The sequence below is a fragment of the Lynx rufus genome, unplaced genomic scaffold (assembly GCF_022079265.1).
Source record: "Lynx rufus isolate CCGP_SWC_20201006 ecotype Redwood Valley unplaced genomic scaffold, mLynRuf1.p SCAF_2, whole genome shotgun sequence".
In the NCBI taxonomy this organism is placed as follows: Eukaryota; Metazoa; Chordata; class Mammalia; order Carnivora; family Felidae; genus Lynx; species Lynx rufus.
In genome coordinates this window covers 116,160,766-116,177,038 of record NW_025814834.1, presented here as the reverse complement: position 1 = coordinate 116,177,038, position 16,273 = coordinate 116,160,766, and the positions used below count along the sequence as shown (strand labels likewise).

At 38.4% G+C, this 16,273-nt stretch overlaps 1 protein-coding gene across 1 annotated transcript in view; it reads left to right on the top strand.

Moving 5' to 3' along the window:
• Positions 1 to 16,273, top strand: part of SNX27 (sorting nexin 27) — a 69,424-nt gene that overhangs the window by 12,103 nt on the left and 41,048 nt on the right. The window contains exon 2 of the mRNA XM_047085468.1: positions 15,223 to 15,454. Coding sequence (XP_046941424.1) covers positions 15,223 to 15,454 — 232 coding nt within the window. The remainder of the gene's footprint in view (positions 1 to 15,222; positions 15,455 to 16,273) is intronic.

The window sequence follows — 16,273 nt, the reverse complement described above, 5'->3', positions numbered from 1 at the left end:
TTTTTTTTTTTTAATGTTTTATTTATTTTTGAGACAGAGAGAGACAGAGCATGAATGGGGGGAGGGTCAGAGAGAGAGAGAGGGAGACACAAAATCCGAAGCAGGCTCCAGGTTCTGAGCTGTCAGCACAGAACCCGACGCGGGGCTTGAACTCACAGACCACGAGATCATGACCTGAGCCGAAGTCGGACTCTCAACCGACTAAGCCACCCAGGCACCCCTGGGTTTTTTTTTTTTTTTTTATGTTATTTATTTTTAAGAGAGAGAGGGTGGAGGAGGAGTGGAGAGAGGGAGACAAAGGATCTAAAGCGGGCTCTGCACTGACAGCGGAGAGCCCCACACGGGGCTCGAACTCAGAAACCGTGAGATCATGACCTGAGCTGAAGTTGGACGCTTGACTGACTGAGCCACCCACCCAGGCACCCCTGGAAGGCTGTTTTATTTTTATTTTTAAATTTTTTTTACATATATGAAATTTATTGTCAAATTGGTTTCCATACAACACCCAGTGCTCATCCCAAAAAATGCCCTCTTCAATGCCCATCACCCACCCTCCCCTCCCTCCTACCCCCCATCAGCCCTCAGTTTATTCTCAGTTTTTAAGAGTCTCTTATGCTTTGTCTCTCTCCCACTCTAACCTCTCTCTCTTTTTTTTTTTTTCCTCTGGAAGGCTGTTTTAAAATAAGACTGGGGTTCTGTTAAGGAGGGAAATGAACAAGTTTGTTTATATTCTTGGGGACTAGTGGTTACATAGACCTTACATGTAATTATTGAATAACAATGAGCTTTTTTCGAATAGCTTGATTGTAATTTTATACTTATTTAAAAAATATCTTAAAGCCTTTTTCAAAAATAAATCTACTTGCATAGGTAATATTTGTATACTGAATTGCCTTGAATTAGAAAGTTTGAGGAATCTGTTACTTCGTCCCAAGTAATAAGCCCTTATTACTTCTGGCAGGAGGTATTAAGGTTGAAATACATGTGTGCCTTATTTGTACTTTTCCTGCCTCGGGCAGTATTCTCTGTGAATAGAACACCCAGCTAAGGGTGAAGAGTCCAGTTGATGATAAGCAGCTTATTTGACAAGGTACTTATTATTTTTTTCTCTCTTTGGGAAGATCAGACGTGATTGACACACTTCTCTGTTTCTCAACTTTGTCAGAGCCATATTTTATTGTTATTAATACTCTCTTTTGCCCAGTGTTAAAATTCCTGGGTATAAGTGCTTTAAAATGTTGGTATAAATACTGAATTTTGCTTTTGATACTTAATACACCAAGGAATTTGTGAGCTAGGGCTTTGCATAGAATGCTGGAAATCATTTAATTTGGTTTACACGTAGTTGACATTTTTTGTTTTTTCCCCTCATTAACCGAAGATAAGCTTAGAACAAGAGAGACAGGGAGAGAGAGAATCCCAAGCAGGCTCCCTGCTGCCATTATGGAGCCCAACAAGGGTCTCGATCCCATGAACCATGAGATCATGACCTGAGCTGAAATCAGTAGTCGGATACTCATATGACTGAGCCACCCAGGCTCCCCATGGTGAGGTTTTTTGTTTGTTTGTTTTTTGCTTTTTTTGTTTTTGGCTATAGTTTGAGTCCAGACATTTTACTTTTAATATTTTCTTTTCCTAGTAACAAATAATTTGTCAGAATTATTACATTACATGATAATGCTCTTAAAAATCAAGAAGAAAAAGCAAATTGATTGTAATTTTGAGACCCTGATGTAGTTTTCTGCTCAGTTATATTCAGCGGTTGTTCAGGCTGGAAAATGGTTACGTTAAATCCTAACTGAGGAGAGGAAAGATAGTTTTTGTTTTTGTTTTTCTAATTGATGGACAGGGAAAGAAATAGGGACTCTTGAAATTATTTTGTGAATCTAGCTTCCTAAGTGGAAATAAAATACTGTTTAACTCTTTTTAAGCTGTGGCATTTTTTTTTCTAGCTTTTTAAAATCATTACTTTTTTAAGTAATCTTTACGCCCAATGTGGGGCCCAGACTTACAACCCCAAGATGAAGAGTTGCATGCTGTACTGAATGACCCAACCAGGCACCCCTAAAGTGTAGCATTTTTTTTGACTTGAAGATTTCATATCTTGGTTTGATTTTCATGACAGAAATAGAATAGCACACTCCATCTTGTTATTGAATTATTTACTAAGGAGTCATGATAGAGTTCTAGTCTTCTGATCTGGAATTTCAGTGTTTGACATCTAAGGTCAGATCCACTTTTGCATATATTTTTTTGAGATTTCGTTCTTGATTTTTAAAATTTAAAACATTTAGTTGTTTTTCTGTTTTAAAGTAGTTTTAGTTTCACAGCAAAACTGGAACAGATTCAGAGACTTCTATATACCTCCTACCCCATACATGTATAGCCTCCCCCATTATAAACATCCCCCATCACAGGGGCTCATTTATTATAATTGATGAACCTACATTGATACATCATTGTCACCCAGAGGCCATAGTTTACCTTAGTACATCCTTGGTATTGTACATTCTTTGGGTTTGGACAAATTTTAATGACCTGTATCCACCATTATAGTACACAGAGTAGTTTCACTGCCTAAAAATCCTCTATGCTCTGCTTATTCATTCCTCTCTTCCCCTGAGCCCTAGTGACTACTGACCTTTTTACCTTTCTCCATAGTTTTGCCTCTTCCAGAATGTCACATAGTTGGAATCATAAAGTGTTTAGCCTTTTTAGGCTGTCTTCTTTCACTTAGTAATATACATTTAAGTTTCCTTCATATCTTTTCATGGCTTGACGTTCATTTCTTTCTAGTACTGAATAATATTCCATTGTGCGGGGAGGCACCTGGGTGGCTCAGTTGGCTAAGTGTCCGACTCTTGGTTTTGGCCCAGGTCATAATCTCACAGTTTGTGAGTTTGAGCCTTGTGTTGGGCTCTGCACTGACAGCATGGAGCCTGTTTGGGATTCTCTCTCTCCCTCTCTCTCTGTCCCTCCCCGGCTCATGCTCTCTGTCTTTCAAAAATAAACTTTAATATTCCATTGTCTGGGTTTATCCATTCCTCTACTGAAGGATATTTGGTTGTTTCTCAGTTTTTGGTAATTATGAATAAAACTTCTGTAAACATCTGTTTATAGGTTTTTGTGTAGACATAAATTTTCTTTTTTTAAAAAATTTTTTAAACCTTTTCTTATTATTTATTTTTGAAAGACAGAGACAGAGCATGAGAGCGGGGGAGGGACAGAGAGAGAGAGGGAAACACAGAATCTGAAGCAGGCTGCAGGCTCTGAGCTGTCAGCTCAGAGCCGGACACAGGGCTCGAACCCACGAAACCATGAGATCATGATCTCAGCCAAAGTTGGATGCTTAACCGACTGAGCCACCCAGGCGCCCCATAAATTTTCAACTCCTTTAGGTAAATACCAAGGAGCACAATTGCTAAATCAGGTGGTAAGAGTATATTAGTTTTGTAAGAAACTGCCAAACTGTCTTCCAAAGTGGCTGTGCCATTTTGCATTCCCACCAACAATGAAGGAGTGTTTTTCTTAATACATATCCTTGCCATCATTTGGTGCTGTTAGTGGTCTGTCTGGATTTTGGTCATTCTAATAGGTATGTGGTGGTATAAAATTGATTCTTTAAATTATAAAAGGATTGTAAATAGGTTAGAGAAAATTTAGAGATTAAAGAAAAGAAAAAAAATTCCCGTCATCTTATCATACTAACGTATCTACTTTTGGTATTTTATCTGTCTTTTATTTATGCATTTATGTATTTATGCGGTAATCATACCATTACATACAATTTGTAATCTCATTTTAAAAATTAATACTTTATTTTCCAGACAGTTTGATTTACAGAAAAATCAAACAGACATTTCCCTTATATCATCCTTCCCCCACCTCCACCATATAGTTTCTCCTTTTTTTTTTAATTTTTTTTATAACATTTATTTATTTATTTATTTATTTATTTATTTATTTATTTCAACGTTTTTATTTATTTTTGGGACAGAGAGAGACAGAGCATGAACAGGGGAGGGTCAGAGAGAGGGAGACACAGAATCTGAAACAGGCTCCAGGCTCTGAGCTGTCAGCACAGATCCTGACGCGGGGCTCGAACTCACAGCCCTCACAGACCGCAAGATCATGACCTGAGCTGAAGTCGGCCGCTTAACCGACTGAGCCACCCAGGCGCCCCTAGTTTCTCCTTTTATGAACATTTTACATGAGTATGGTCCACTTGTTTAAAAAAAATTTTTTTTAACGTTTATTTATTTTGGGGACAGAGAGAGACAGAGCATGAATGGGGGAGGGGCAGAGAGAGAGGGAGACACAGAATCAGAAGCAGGCTCCAGGCTCTGAGCCATCAGCCCAGAGCCCGACGCGGGGCTCGAACTCACGGTCTGTGAGATCGTGACCTGAGCTGAATTCGGACGCTTAACCGACTGAGCCACCCAGGCACCCCGGTCCACTTGTTTAAATTAATGATCCAATGTTGATATGTTATTGCTAACTGGAGCTCATAGTTTATTATTATTTCTTTAGTTTTTACCTAATGTCTTTCTGTTCCAGGATCCCACATTATATTTAGTCATCGTGTCTTTTTAGGCTCCTTTTAGCTGCAACAATTTCTGTTTTCTGTTTCTGATGACCTTGACAGTTTTGAGGAGTATTGGTGAGGTATATTATAGGATGCCTGACTGTTGGAATTTGCCTGAATTTCCTTTCCTTTCCTTTCCTTTCCTTTCCTTTCCTTTCCTTTCCTTTCCTTTCCTTTCCTTTCCTTTCCTTTCCTTTCCTTTCCTTTCCTTTTTCCAAGATTAGACTGGGGTTTTGGTTTCTGGGTGAAGAATATTACAGAGGTAAAGTGCCATTTTTCATCAGTTCACATTAAGAGTACATACTATCATTATGATTTGTGATATTGATCATCTGGCCAAAATTGTGTTTGTCAGGTTTCTATACTGTAACGTTATTCTCATTGTAAGGTTATTCTCATTTCCCTCCTCTACTGTACCCTTTGGATAGGAGTCACACTATGTGCAGTCTACACTTGAGGGGGGGTGATGCTTCCCTCCTTTATAGTATAGTATCTATATAATTTATTTAGAATTCTTCTGCATAGGAGAAGGATGTCTGTTCTCCCCCATGTATTAATTTATTCAGTCATTTATATCATTATGGGCTCCTGGATACTTATTTTATATAATATGGATTATATAATCCAGTGCTGCTCTATTTTGTCCTTCTAATTGTTCCAGCTTTGACCGTGGATAGCTCTTTCAGTTGGCTCTTTTACACTTTTGCCATACCCTGCCATACCCCCATTAATGTGCAGCGTTTTTTGTTTTGTTTTTGAGTACTACTTTACTTTACTTTACTGTTTCTTTACTCTCTGTTATTACAGAAGATGAGCTCTGAGCTCATCTTGTGTATTTCTTGCCTCAGTCCTGAATCAACCATTTCTCCAAGGAGTCCTAGTTCTTTTTATTGGGGGATGGTGTTAGAAACCAAGAGCAGGGTGATAGGTGTTGTCGTTGCTACTGGATGTAGCTTCTTTTTTCCTCCCAGCTGAAAGCAAAAAAAAAAAAAAAAAAAGTGTGTGTACATTAACTCTTGTGTATACACGTGTCTATAAATATTTCTATATGTAATCATCTTTATATTAAGTTAAACATGAGTTCTTATCGATGTCTCTAGCTTTACTCCATTTCCATATGGATCTTTTGTTACCCTCCTCTTGCAGATCTGTACATTTCCACTTCAACAATAAGAAGTTTGGCTCCCCACATTCACCGTTCATTTACTTAATTGCTCAACTCCAGTATATATGGATAGCAATTGTTAACCCTGGGAAGCAGTTGTATTGACTAGAGTGTAGTACTTAATGTGCAGTCCCTTTTTTGTCTTTATCTTACAGAATTCATTCATTACCTATCCCCTTCGGTGAGGTTGTTTGAAATCTATTTGAAATACAGTTAGATTCTCTTGTCACAGTTTGGGATTCTCCCACCCTATTAGTTGATTTCTGCAAAAAAAAAAAAAAATGCATACAGTAAGGTTTACTCTTTGTGTTGTAAAGTTCCATAGTTTTTGACAAATGCATAATGTCATGTGCTGTTACAGTGTCATACAAAATAGTTTTACTGCCCTGAAAATCCCCTGCACTTATTCATCCTTCCCCTCCCTCTAAGCCCTTGGCAACATACTGATCTTGGGTTTTCCAGAATGTCATATAATTGGAGTCATATATATGTGTGTGTGTGTGTGTGTGTGTGTGTGTGTGTGTGTGTGTGTGTGTATACATATATATATATACAATTAAATAATTACTAAAAGTATATAGCCTTTTCAGATTGGCTTCTTTCCCTTAGCAATATGCATTTAAGATCTGTCCTCCCACACCATGTCTTTCTGTGACTTGATAGCTCATTTCATTTTATAGCTGAATAATATTCCATTGTCTACATGTACCACAGTTTTTTTATCCATTCCCTTATAAAAGATATCTTGGTTGCTTTCAGTTTTTGGCAATTATGAATAAAGCTGGTAAAAACACTCATCAGTTTTTTTGTGTAAATATAAGCTTTCAACTCAGTTGGGTGAACACCTGGTAGTGTGAATGCTGGATCTTATGGTTAACACTATGTTTAGCTTTTTAAGAATCTGGTCAGTATGTCTTCCAGAGTGCCCATACTGTTTTGCATTCTCACCAAACATGAGTTGCTCTTGTATCACATCCTCACCAGCATTTTGTATCATTAGTTTTTTGGATTTTAGTTATTCACATAGGTGTGTAGTGGTACCTTGTTTTGATTTGCAATTCACTAATGATGAATTTTTCATATTTTTTAAAGTTTTTTTTTTTTCTTAAGTAATCTCTTCACCCAGTGTGGGGCTTGAACTCACAACCCAGAGATCAAGAGTCGTATGCTCTACCGACTGTTGTATATAAAAGAGTTAAGGCGCCCCAACTTTTCATACTCTTACTTGCCCTATGTGTATCTTCTTTGGTGAGGTTTCTGTTCATATCTTTTGCCCAATTTTTATTAGGGTTGTTTTTTTTGTTGTTAAGAGTTCTTTCTGTATTTTGGATATGAGTCCTTTTTCAGATATGCATTTTCCATATATTTTTTTCCATGCTGTGGCTTGTTTTTCAGTCTCTTAGCAGTATTTTTCACAGAACAAAAGTTTTAATTGTTTTTAATATTTATTTTTGAGAGAGAAAGAGAGAGAGACAGAGTGCGAGTCGGGGAGGGCAGAGAGAGAGAGGGAGACAGAATCTGAAGCAGGTTCCAGGCTCTGAGCTGTCAGCATAGAGCCTGACATGGGGCTCAAACTTGTGAACGATGAGATCATGACCTGAGCGAAAGTCAGACACTTAACTGCCTGAGCCACCCAGATGCCCCAAAAGTTTTTAATTTTAGTAAAGGTCAGCCTAGCAATTTTTTCTTTCATAGATCATGTTTTTATTGTTGTATTAAAATCTCTTTGCCATACCCTAGATTTTCTTCTATGTTACCTTTTATTTTATTTGTTTTATTTTATTTTTTAAATTTTTTTAATGTTTATTTATTTTTGAGAGAGAGGGAGACTGAACATGAATGGGGGAGGGGCAGAGAGAGAGAGGGAGACACAGAATCGGAAGCAGGCTCCAAGCCATCAGCCCAGAGCCTGACGCGGGGCTCGAACTCACAAACCGGGAGATCGTGACCTGAGCTGAAGTTGGACGCTCAACCGACTGAGCCACCCAGGCGCCCCTATGTTACCTTTTAGAAGTTGCGTTTTATAATCCACTTTTTAACATCAGGTCAAACATGTTTCCAGATTATTTTCTTCATATGTACAATTTTAAATAACTGTTTTATATTCAATTTGTGCTTTAATTTTCTTAATCATTCATCCCTCTATTGTTGACTTTTTATAAGAACAAATTTGGAAACAACCTTTTTCTTTGTTTAGGGTTACTTCATTTTTTCTTTCAACATAGACTTGAGAGTGGTCTACATGCCACGGTGAAGTTCTTTCCCTCTTGGAGCTCTTGTTTTGATGTTTTCCTTAGGATAAATTTTCATAATGCCATTTTAGTTGAAAAAAATGTGAACATTTTTATAACTTTAGTGCATATTACCAGTGAAATTACTTTCAAAAGCATTTTTACCTATTTACATAGTCATCATCTCATTTTCCATGTAAGTTAACATTAAAAGTAATTGCGATGATAATTTTGCACTTTTTAAGTTGTTGACAAGATTTACAGTTAGAAAAAGCTCGGGGCATTTGGGTGGCTCAGTCAGTTGAGCATCTGACTCTTGATTTCTGCTTAAGTCACGATCCCAGGTTCGTGGATCAAGCCCCACATTGGGCTCCTGCTTAAGATTCTCTCTCTCTCCCTCTTTGCTCCTCTCCCCAGCTCGCATTCTTTCTCTCTCTGAAATAAAAAAGAAAACAGAAAAGGCTCAAACATTTTATTTATGTATTTATTTTATTATTTTTTTAACGTTTATTTATTTTTGAGACAGAGAGAGACAGAGCATGAACGGGGGAGGGCCAGAGAGAGAGGGAGACACAGAATCCGAAGTAGGCTCCAGGCTCTGAGCTGTCAGCACAGAGCCCGACGCGGGGCTGGAACCCATGGAGCGCGAGATCATGACCTGAGCCAAAGTCGGATGCTTAACCTACTGAGCCACCCAGGTGCCCCAAGGCTCAAACATTTTAGAAGCCTTTGATCATTTACTTTTCTCTAATTATACTTCTCTTTTCTTATCAATAAATTAGGATAAATAAATTACAATAAAATGTAAGATGAAAATGTTATTATTTCTGAAACAGAATTCCAAAAATTTCTTGGTGTTTAGTCGTCCAGAAAAGTAATTTTGTGTAGACATATCCAAGCTACACTTCCTGTGGCTATGTTCATGGCTTATGCATGTTTGAATCTCTTATCTCAAGAGTTTAAAGGCAAAGTACAGCATGAGTGTTAAGATTATTAGTCAATAAAAATATTTTCTGGCTTGATTGTTTGCCTAAGTAAGATAGTAAGAAGGCAGAGTTCGACGAAAAGGGGCCAATCTGGGATGCCTGGCTGGCTCAGTTGGTGGAGCATGTGACTCATGATCACAGGGTTATAAGTTCCAGCCCCACATTGGAGCTTGCTCATAAAAAAAGAAAAAGAAAGAAAGAAAGAAAAAAAAGATGGGCGCCTGGGTGGTCCAGTCAGTGAAGCATCTGACTTGACTTTGACTCAGGTCATGATCTCACAGTTGTGAGCCCTGCATCCAGCTCTGCACTGACAGCACTGAGACTGCTTGGGATTCTTTCTCTCTCTCTCTCTCTCTCTCTCTCTCTCTCTCTCTCTCTCTCCCTCCCCCCCCTTTCCTGCTCTCTTTCTCTGTCTCTCTCAAAATAAATAAATAAATTTAAAAAAGAAAAGGAAGAAAGAAAAGTAGCCAATCTAAGCCAAATGACTGAACTGCAAAATTAGAAAGGACAGATACTCAGATTTCAGTAGAATAGTTCCTTGCTTTTATAGTCTAAGTGTCTAGTATTGCTGTACCCACTAACTGGGCAATTAAGCAGTGAAAAGTCAAAGCAGTGTCCCTCATCTCATGTGTCAAGAGTCTGTTTTTCTCCAACTTGTGAGCCTTCACCCAGTTTCCTAGAAGATATATTGTAGAGAAAATAGGGAGGTTGTTTAAAAACCTTTGTGTAATTGGGGCGCCTGGGTGGTTCTGTTGGTTAAGCACCGACTTCAACTCAGGTCATGATCTCACAGTTTGTGAGTTTGAGCCCCATGTTGGGCTCTTTGCTGACAGCTTGGAGCCTGGAGCCTGCTTTGGATTTTTGTCTCTCTCTCTCTCTCTCTCTCTCTCTCTCTCTCTCTCTCACTCTGCCCCTCCCCCACTTGTGCTCTGTCTCTCTCAAAAATAAAATAAAAAAAACATAAAAAAATAAAATTATTAGGTATATCTTTATAGTGCTGAAAACACAAAGGAAATTTTGGGTATCACCTAGTTACCTAAGAAAACAAAATTTGGTCTTATTTGGATTGTTGGGAGATTTTTGGTAGCCTTTTGTTTCCTCACCTATTATGAAAAATTTCAGACATACAGAAAAGTTGAAGGAAATGAACAGTGCATACCTCTGCATTTGTGCCACCTAGATTTTATAATTAACATTTAGCTGTATTTGTTTAATCATTATCTGATGAAAATGTTTTGATAGTGTGTTTAAGCCATTCCCTTTCTTTCTGGAAGAACATACATGAGTAAGATCCTATTGGGCAGAGTTATTTCTGCATGGTGTAGCACTAGGTGGTTCTCTGATGCAGTGGTCTTACGAAAATGATACCCTTCTTGTGATCCCCATCAGCATAGGTTGAGAACTGAGTCATTTATTTTCAAATGAATTCCAGCTGAATTATGCTATAATAGTTTTTTTTTTTAATGTTTGTTTATTTTTTAGAGAGCTCAAGCAGGGCAGGGGCAGAGAGAGAGGGAGACAGAGGATCTCTCTGATACAGCAAGCTCTGTGCTGACAGCAGCGAACCTGATGCAGGGCTTGAACTCAAGAACTGCTAGATCATGACCTGTGCCAAAGTCAGACACTCTACCACTGAACCATGCAGGTGCCCATAGATCATGTTATAAAGACAAGAAGAAGAAAGGCGAGGGAAATTGGCGGTGGAAAGGGTTGTGTCATCAGGAGGCTAACATGCTACTAACCTGTTTACCCAACTGACACAAATACTATCATATAAATAGCTATCATTTATTTATTTTTTATTTTTTTTTAATGTTTATTTTTTTGAGACGGAGCATGAATGGGGAGGGCCAGAGAAAGAGGGAGACACAGAATCTGAATCAGGCTCCAGGCTCTGAGCTATCAGCATGGAGCCCGATGCGGGGCTTGAACTCTCGGACGATGAGATCATGACCTCAGCTGAAGTTGGACACTTAACCAACTGAGCCACCCAGGCGCCCCAATCAATAGCTATCATTTACCGAATGGTTACCATGTTCTAAGGCTTTATCCCATTTTGGTTCTCACTCTGTTAGCTATAGGTATTATTAGTGCCATTTTATGAATTAGGAAACTGAGGTTTAGTGAAATTGAATAACTTACCTAATTTCTCATCTGTTAAATGGTACAAGTGGTACCAAACCCAAGTCTGTCTGACTCTAAAACCCATGCTTTGAACCAGAAGTCTACTGCTATAAATTCCCTTTATTGCAGAATTTATTGTTTGCATTTATTTATGTCTTTAGAATTGTCCAAATTGGGCCACACTTAATTTGAGTTTAGTTATAGAGGAATTCTAGTGGAAAAGAGGATGTCATGTAAACATTTTTATGATTGTAAAGCTCTCTTAATTCTTGACAGAGGGCCCTTTTTGAAATTAGTTGTCTAGCATTTTTTACTAACTTCATTTCATTCTCTGAAGAATGAAGGAATTTCCAGCCTTGTATTAAATTGCAGAATGTATAGCATTCTTTCTATAGTTGAACCAAATAAACATTAGCAAGTGTGTTTATTTATTTATTTTTTTATTTTTTTTCAATATATGAAATTTATTGTCAAATTGGTTTCCAGCAAGTGTGTTTAGAATGTGAGACCGGTAGTTTGTTCCTGTCTTTATTTTTTAATTTATTTTTAAAGAGGTTTTTGGGATGGTAGCCAATTTGAAGCTTGGTCTTTCTGATAAAGAAGTGAAAATAGGCAAGTTCTCTGGCTCCTGAAATAAGCCTTACTTCAGTTTCTTTGATGACTTTTGGGCTTGCTTTTGCGAGTGACCCTGGGAACAGTGCATTCTAACTCGAAAACTCAATGGGTGGAGGAAGTGTGTGTTGAGAACAGTAGTTCTTAACCTTTCTGGAGGTCACATTGGTCCCTTTTGAAGCCTTTCCTCTGGAAAAAATGCATATATGCACACAAATACAGTTTTTCATACAAATGCTATAGTCTATATAATGCTATATAACCCCCAAAGTCTATTGACAACTATACCCCAGGTTAAAGATCCTTTAAAGAAAAAAAATGAGGGAGCTGAAAATAAGATTTGAGCAGAGCTGTTAAACGTTTTTTCATAGATGTGCATCTCATAAGATTGATTTTACTAACATAAAAATCTTGTTTTAGTATCTAAAATGTTTTATTCGGCCTCTAAAATGTGAGTTTTTCCCACTTTGTTAAAAAAATTAAGTCACTTGGGTGACTCAGTTGGTTAAGTGTCTGACTCTTGATTTTGGCCCAGGTCAAGATCTCCTGCTTTGTGAGTTTGAGCCCCATATCAGGCTCCATGCTGTCTGTGCGGAACCTGCTTGGGACTGTCTCTCCCTCTCTCCCTCCCTCTCTCTCTGCCCCTCCCCCATACATGCACACTCTCCCTCTTTCTCAAAACAAATAAATAAACTTAAAAAACAAAATAACAACAATAAAAATTAAGGTTGTTCATAAGTAAGCTAAGACTCACAGGGGTAAATGAAGTTTTCTGTTGATTTCTAACTTTTGCTTTTTCAATTTTATTTTTCTTCTACCAGCAAAACATTTTCTCAGAACTATTAATAAGGCTAAGATTTAATTTTATTTTTATCTATTTATTTATCATTTTATTAAAAAAAATTTATATCCAAATTAGTTAGCATATAGTGCAACAGTGATTTCAGGAGTAGATTCCTGAACGCCCCTTACCCATTTAGCCCATCCGCCCTCCCACAGCCCCTCCAGGAACCCTGTGTTTGTCTCCATATTTAAGAGTCTCTTATGTTTTGTCCCCGTTCCTGTTTTTATATTATTTTTGTTTCCCTTCCTTTATGTTCATCTGTTTTGTTTCTTAAAGTCCTTATATGAGTGAAGTCATATGATATTTGTCTTTCTCTGACTAATTTCACTTAGCATAATACCCTCCAGTTCCATCCACGTAGTTGCAAATGGCAAGATTTCATTCTTTTTGATTGTATAAGGCTAAGATTTAGATGAAATCCTTTGGCAATCCCCAACTTTAGTTTCCATTTCTTCTTCAACCAGAATTTCTTTGTAACGGGCATCTACACAGTACTTCTAATGCGAGTGTTCAGGTGGTGTTCCCAGCAGGTTACATGTTTCATTACATCAATCCTCACAATAACCTTGTTTGGGACTTATTATCGTCCCCACTTTACAGATGCAGAAATCAATGCTAAGAAAGATTAGATGACTTAGTTAAGACCAGTGCCAGTACTAAAGGCAGGGTCAGGATTTGAACCCATGTAGATCTAGCTTCAATGCCTATTTTCTCTCTGTTTTACCATCTGGTTCTGTGATCAGAGTTGATCACTTTTTCCTGATTACTAGTTTGACCTGATTCAAATTTTAGAAGCCCCAGTTCCCAATCAGTGGTGAGGGTGCTTTTATTTTCTTCTACAGGTAGCCAATTGTAAAATTATTGAATTTTTGTGTGTATAAGTTAGACTTTAGGTTGTGAAATGTCTAGCGTGCTGATTTACTGACTAGGTTGTTAACCCAAAAGGAAAGAGCTTTAGCTGGATGACCTCCTGCCTTTTCTGTTTATGTAAATGGATGTTTCAGATACCAGAGTCTGACAGAGACAATTCCAGTGACTGAAACATTTGTGGAAGGCTTGTTACTAAACTTAGCATCATTTTCAGGAAGGAAAAATCCTAATGGTTTGTAACTGAAAAAGAGCTTAACTCTAAAGGGTACATAAGCTTTTATCAAATTGACTAAAGGCCAGGTGTGTGTGTTTCCTAACTCTCATGGGATAACCATGGAGGGAACCTTTGGTCAGCTAGCTGCCTAGTGGTTTTCGCTGAGATGGCAGGCAGGGTCAGCATTGTGGGAAGGTACTTCAGTTTGCTGAGTGAGTTTTGTGAGACTCAGCATCTTTTTTGACAAAATTATTGTTCTTCCAAACCTTGTACTTTTCCTAGTTGCAGCCTTTTTATGTACAGTGAAACAGGGAGGAGAATGAGTAGGTTGATTTACTGTATAACTTTATTTTATTTATTTATTTATTTATTTATTTATTTATTTAACGTTTATTTATTTTTGAGACAGAGAGAGACAGAGCATGAACGGGGGAGGGTCAGAGAGAGAGGAAGACACAGAATCCGAAACAGGCTCCAGGCTCTGAGCTGTCAGCACAGAGCCCGGTGCAGGGCATGAGCCCACAGACCACAAGATCATGACCTGAGCCGAAGTCGGACGCTTAACCGACTGAGCCACCCAGGCGCCCCTATATAACTTTAGATGTACATTTTTTTTTTTATCTTGAACTGGTTACACAGAGTTTTAAGTGAGATAGCACAGAAAGAAGATAGAATGCTAAGAGAGATTAATTGACATGATTGGGAGGACAAAGAAGTTAGTTAAGATAATGAAAATTTAGTTATCTCCTTGTCTTTTTAAAATTTTTTTATTAAAATTTTTTTTTTTTTTTTTACTTTGAGAGAGTGAGTATGTGAAAGCAGGGGAGGGGCAGAAAAACAGGGAGAGAGAACCCCAGGAAGGCTATATGCTGTCAGCGCAGAACCTGACATGGGGCTTGATCTCATGAACTGTGAGATCATGACCTGAGCCAAAATCAAGAGTTGGACACTTAACCAACTGAGCCACCTAGGCGCCCCATCCCCTTGCCTTTTTAAAAACGAGACTAGTGTGTATGAATATCTATACCATTTAACTCTCAAGGTGATGAAACTCAGTATAAAGGAAAGTTAAGTTGAATGATTTGAAGATATGGGGTGAAATCAGATACACATATATAAATTATCTTAAGTCATCCTTTTTGAGTCTTTACAAATTAAAGGAATACATTTTGTAAAAACTTTCTGATAACAGAAATTTCAGAAGGTTTAAAAAGGATTAAGTACAGTTCAAATGGCAGGATTGTTAAAAGCTACTTTGACGGCATAGTATACATGCTTGGTTAGGGTGAGGAAATTAGCTTTGAAAGCTTTGTGCCCTCTTTCCCGTGTGCTTTCTTGAAACGAAGTGTGGGATTCTGGGTTGGAGGGTCAGGTCCTCTCCAACGTTTCCATTTTGTTCTCCCTGCTGTGAGTTTACAAACAGTTCTTCACATTATGATCTATAAAAATATAAACAGCCTTTCTGGAGCCAAATTAATTTTGTTTTTATGGTTCATACTGCATGACACTGGAGTGGGGTAGGAGGGTGGAGATACAAGGTGTTTGGACCCTTCTTATTTATGGGATTGTCTTTTTCCCTTTTTCCCCTTAGGAACGGCGTGAATGTTGAGGGGGCGACACACAAGCAGGTGGTGGACCTGATCCGAGCAGGCGAGAAGGAATTGATCTTGACAGTGTTGTCTGTGCCTCCACATGAGGCAGATAACCTAGATCCCAGTGAAGACTCGTTGGGACAATCATTTTATGATTACACAGAAAAGCAAGCTGTGCCCATATCGGTCCCCACATACAAACATGTGGAGCAGAATGGTGAGAAGTTTGTGGTGAGTGTCAGCCCAACTCAGTCCTCAAAACATCTAGCTTTTGTTTCCCCCAGGCTTATCATTTATGATTTATACTAGAGCACTAGATGCAATCACCTCAACCTAGGTCAGTTTGCCTACCAGGAAGATGGGTTCACACATAAATAAAAGACACTGACTGTGATTTTTTTTGCAGGAGGTGAACTACAGTAATGAAGAAGATTTCTCTTTCTGCTTAAGTGTATTCCATTTTATTTCCAGACAGTTTTAAATTTGTATTTGTATTCTGGTTGTAAACACGTGTGAGTTGGTTTTGTTTGTTCTTTTATTAGTTGCTGTATCTCTTTGCTACTAGCAGTCTCTCACTTACTATTGACTCTGCTGAGCTGTAGAGCAAGATTAATTTAAAAATTTTTTTTTTTTTCAATGTTTATTTATTTTTTGACAGAGAGAGACAGAGCATGAACGGGGGAGGGGCAGATAGAGAGGGAGACACAGAATCGGAAACAGGCTCCAGGCTCTGAGCCATCAGCCCAGAGCCTGACGCGGGGCTCGAACTCCCGGACCGCGAGATCGTGACCTGGCTGAAGTCGGACGCTTAACCGACTGCGCCACCCAGGCGCCCCCAAGATTAATTTTAAAAGGTGGTGTCTTCCGAAACATTTTGGTAATACAGAGTTTGTCCACATCAGAACCTGCAAGTGCCCTACTCTTCTCTCCACATCTTGTTCTTTTTCATTTTCTTTGGAGATGTCCGTGTGAATGATTAATGTGGGTTTTTCCCAAGGTCCTAATTATACTCTGAATACAGTTCCCATGAACTGCTCTATTACATTTCCA